This window comes from Stegastes partitus, unplaced genomic scaffold, assembly GCF_000690725.1.
Source record: "Stegastes partitus isolate 25-593 unplaced genomic scaffold, Stegastes_partitus-1.0.2 Scaffold1602, whole genome shotgun sequence".
Classification (NCBI taxonomy): Eukaryota; Metazoa; Chordata; class Actinopteri; family Pomacentridae; genus Stegastes; species Stegastes partitus.
In genome coordinates, this window is record NW_007579333.1 from 18,416 (window position 1) to 19,780 (window position 1,365).

Sequence of the window (1,365 nt, forward strand, 5' to 3'; positions counted from 1 at the left end):
CTAAGAGACAGAAGCTAACAGACAGATGCTAAGAGACAGAAGCTAACAGCAGTACCAAACAGCAGCTTGTGTTGATGAAATGACATCAGTTACTTTCTTTATTTTACCAAACTGCAATTTAAATAATATGTTATTGTCAGAGGTGTGAGGGAGTAACGAGCTCTCTGATTGGATGATTTCTTCTTCTTCTGATCAGCTGATCCTGAAGCCTGTTGTGATGTAAACACACCTGTTCCCTGAGCCGATGACAGCACTGAGATAATTATAAGTTGCGTTGGGGGGAGGGAGGGGGAGGTGCTAATGAGGGCTGGAGATGCTTGTTTCCACGGCAACCACATCAAGGGCCGGGAGCTGCATCCCCGTTACCGTGGCGACCGTCGCCATGCTGGCAGCCGCCAGAGTGATGAGAACGAGATTTAAAAAAGAGAAACAACCACAGAAGAAGAGACGAAGTGTGATGGACTGATTTCTTCTTCTGCTGCTGCTTCTCATCAACACACACACATACACACACATACACACACACATACACACACACACACACACACACACACACACACACACACACACACACACACACACACACACACACACACACATTCATAAATTTTTCTGTATATAAATATTTCTTTTTGCTGTTTGCATACAAAGAATCTGCAATAATGGTGTTTTTGTTCATATTACAACGTGGGAATCAGCAGAAACCGGTTTATCAGACACTTCTGGAGCCGTCAGTGGTAAAAACAGTCGAAATGCGTCACAGGTTCAGATGTGGAGGCGGCGGCTGCTGTCACTGTTTCTATATAAACCTTCATTATCCAGCTGTAAATCAGGAGCCAGCAGCTGCAGCTCGCTGAGTTTGGTACTGAACAGGTGAGACACCGGTGGAACGGGATCATGACGGATCAGTCAGCAGCAGCTCTGGTGTCCAGAACATCAGCAAAGCTTTCACGTTTAAAACCCCCAAACTTTACTTGGCTCCAATTTCAGACCCAAACATTTACAAAACACCGGCTCATAACAAGATAACGTATCATCACAGTGAGAGAGCAAGTGATCGTCTGTAGAACAGCACAAACTGTGAGAACGAGGAGATCAAACCCGACGTGTTCCGTTCAGACGAAGCGTTAAAGTCTCAAAGTTCTGCATCACAAACGGACCCGATGATTAAAGCGATGGACGAGGCAGCAGGCGGTGATTACTGTCAGTGTTCTCTGGATAAAACCAATCAGCTGGTGAACCATCAGAGGTTCCTGAAAGGATCTTCAGTTTCCTGTCAGACGCTACGCGTAAGGAAGGGCTTCAACCACAGTACCTTCTAAGAACGTTTGTTGTTATTTGATGTATAATAATCAGTAAAATCAG

General features: G+C 45.1%; 1 protein-coding gene across 1 annotated transcript in view; it reads left to right on the top strand.

Annotated features, from left to right (window-relative positions):
• The first annotated feature begins 300 nt into the window (after window positions 1-300).
• Window positions 301-1,365, top strand: part of LOC103371521 (glutamate receptor ionotropic, NMDA 1-like) — a 60,093-nt gene continuing 59,028 nt past the window's right edge. Inside the window, exon 1 of the mRNA XM_008300873.1 lies at window positions 301-400. Coding sequence (XP_008299095.1) covers window positions 301-400 — 100 coding nt within the window. The remainder of the gene's footprint in view (window positions 401-1,365) is intronic.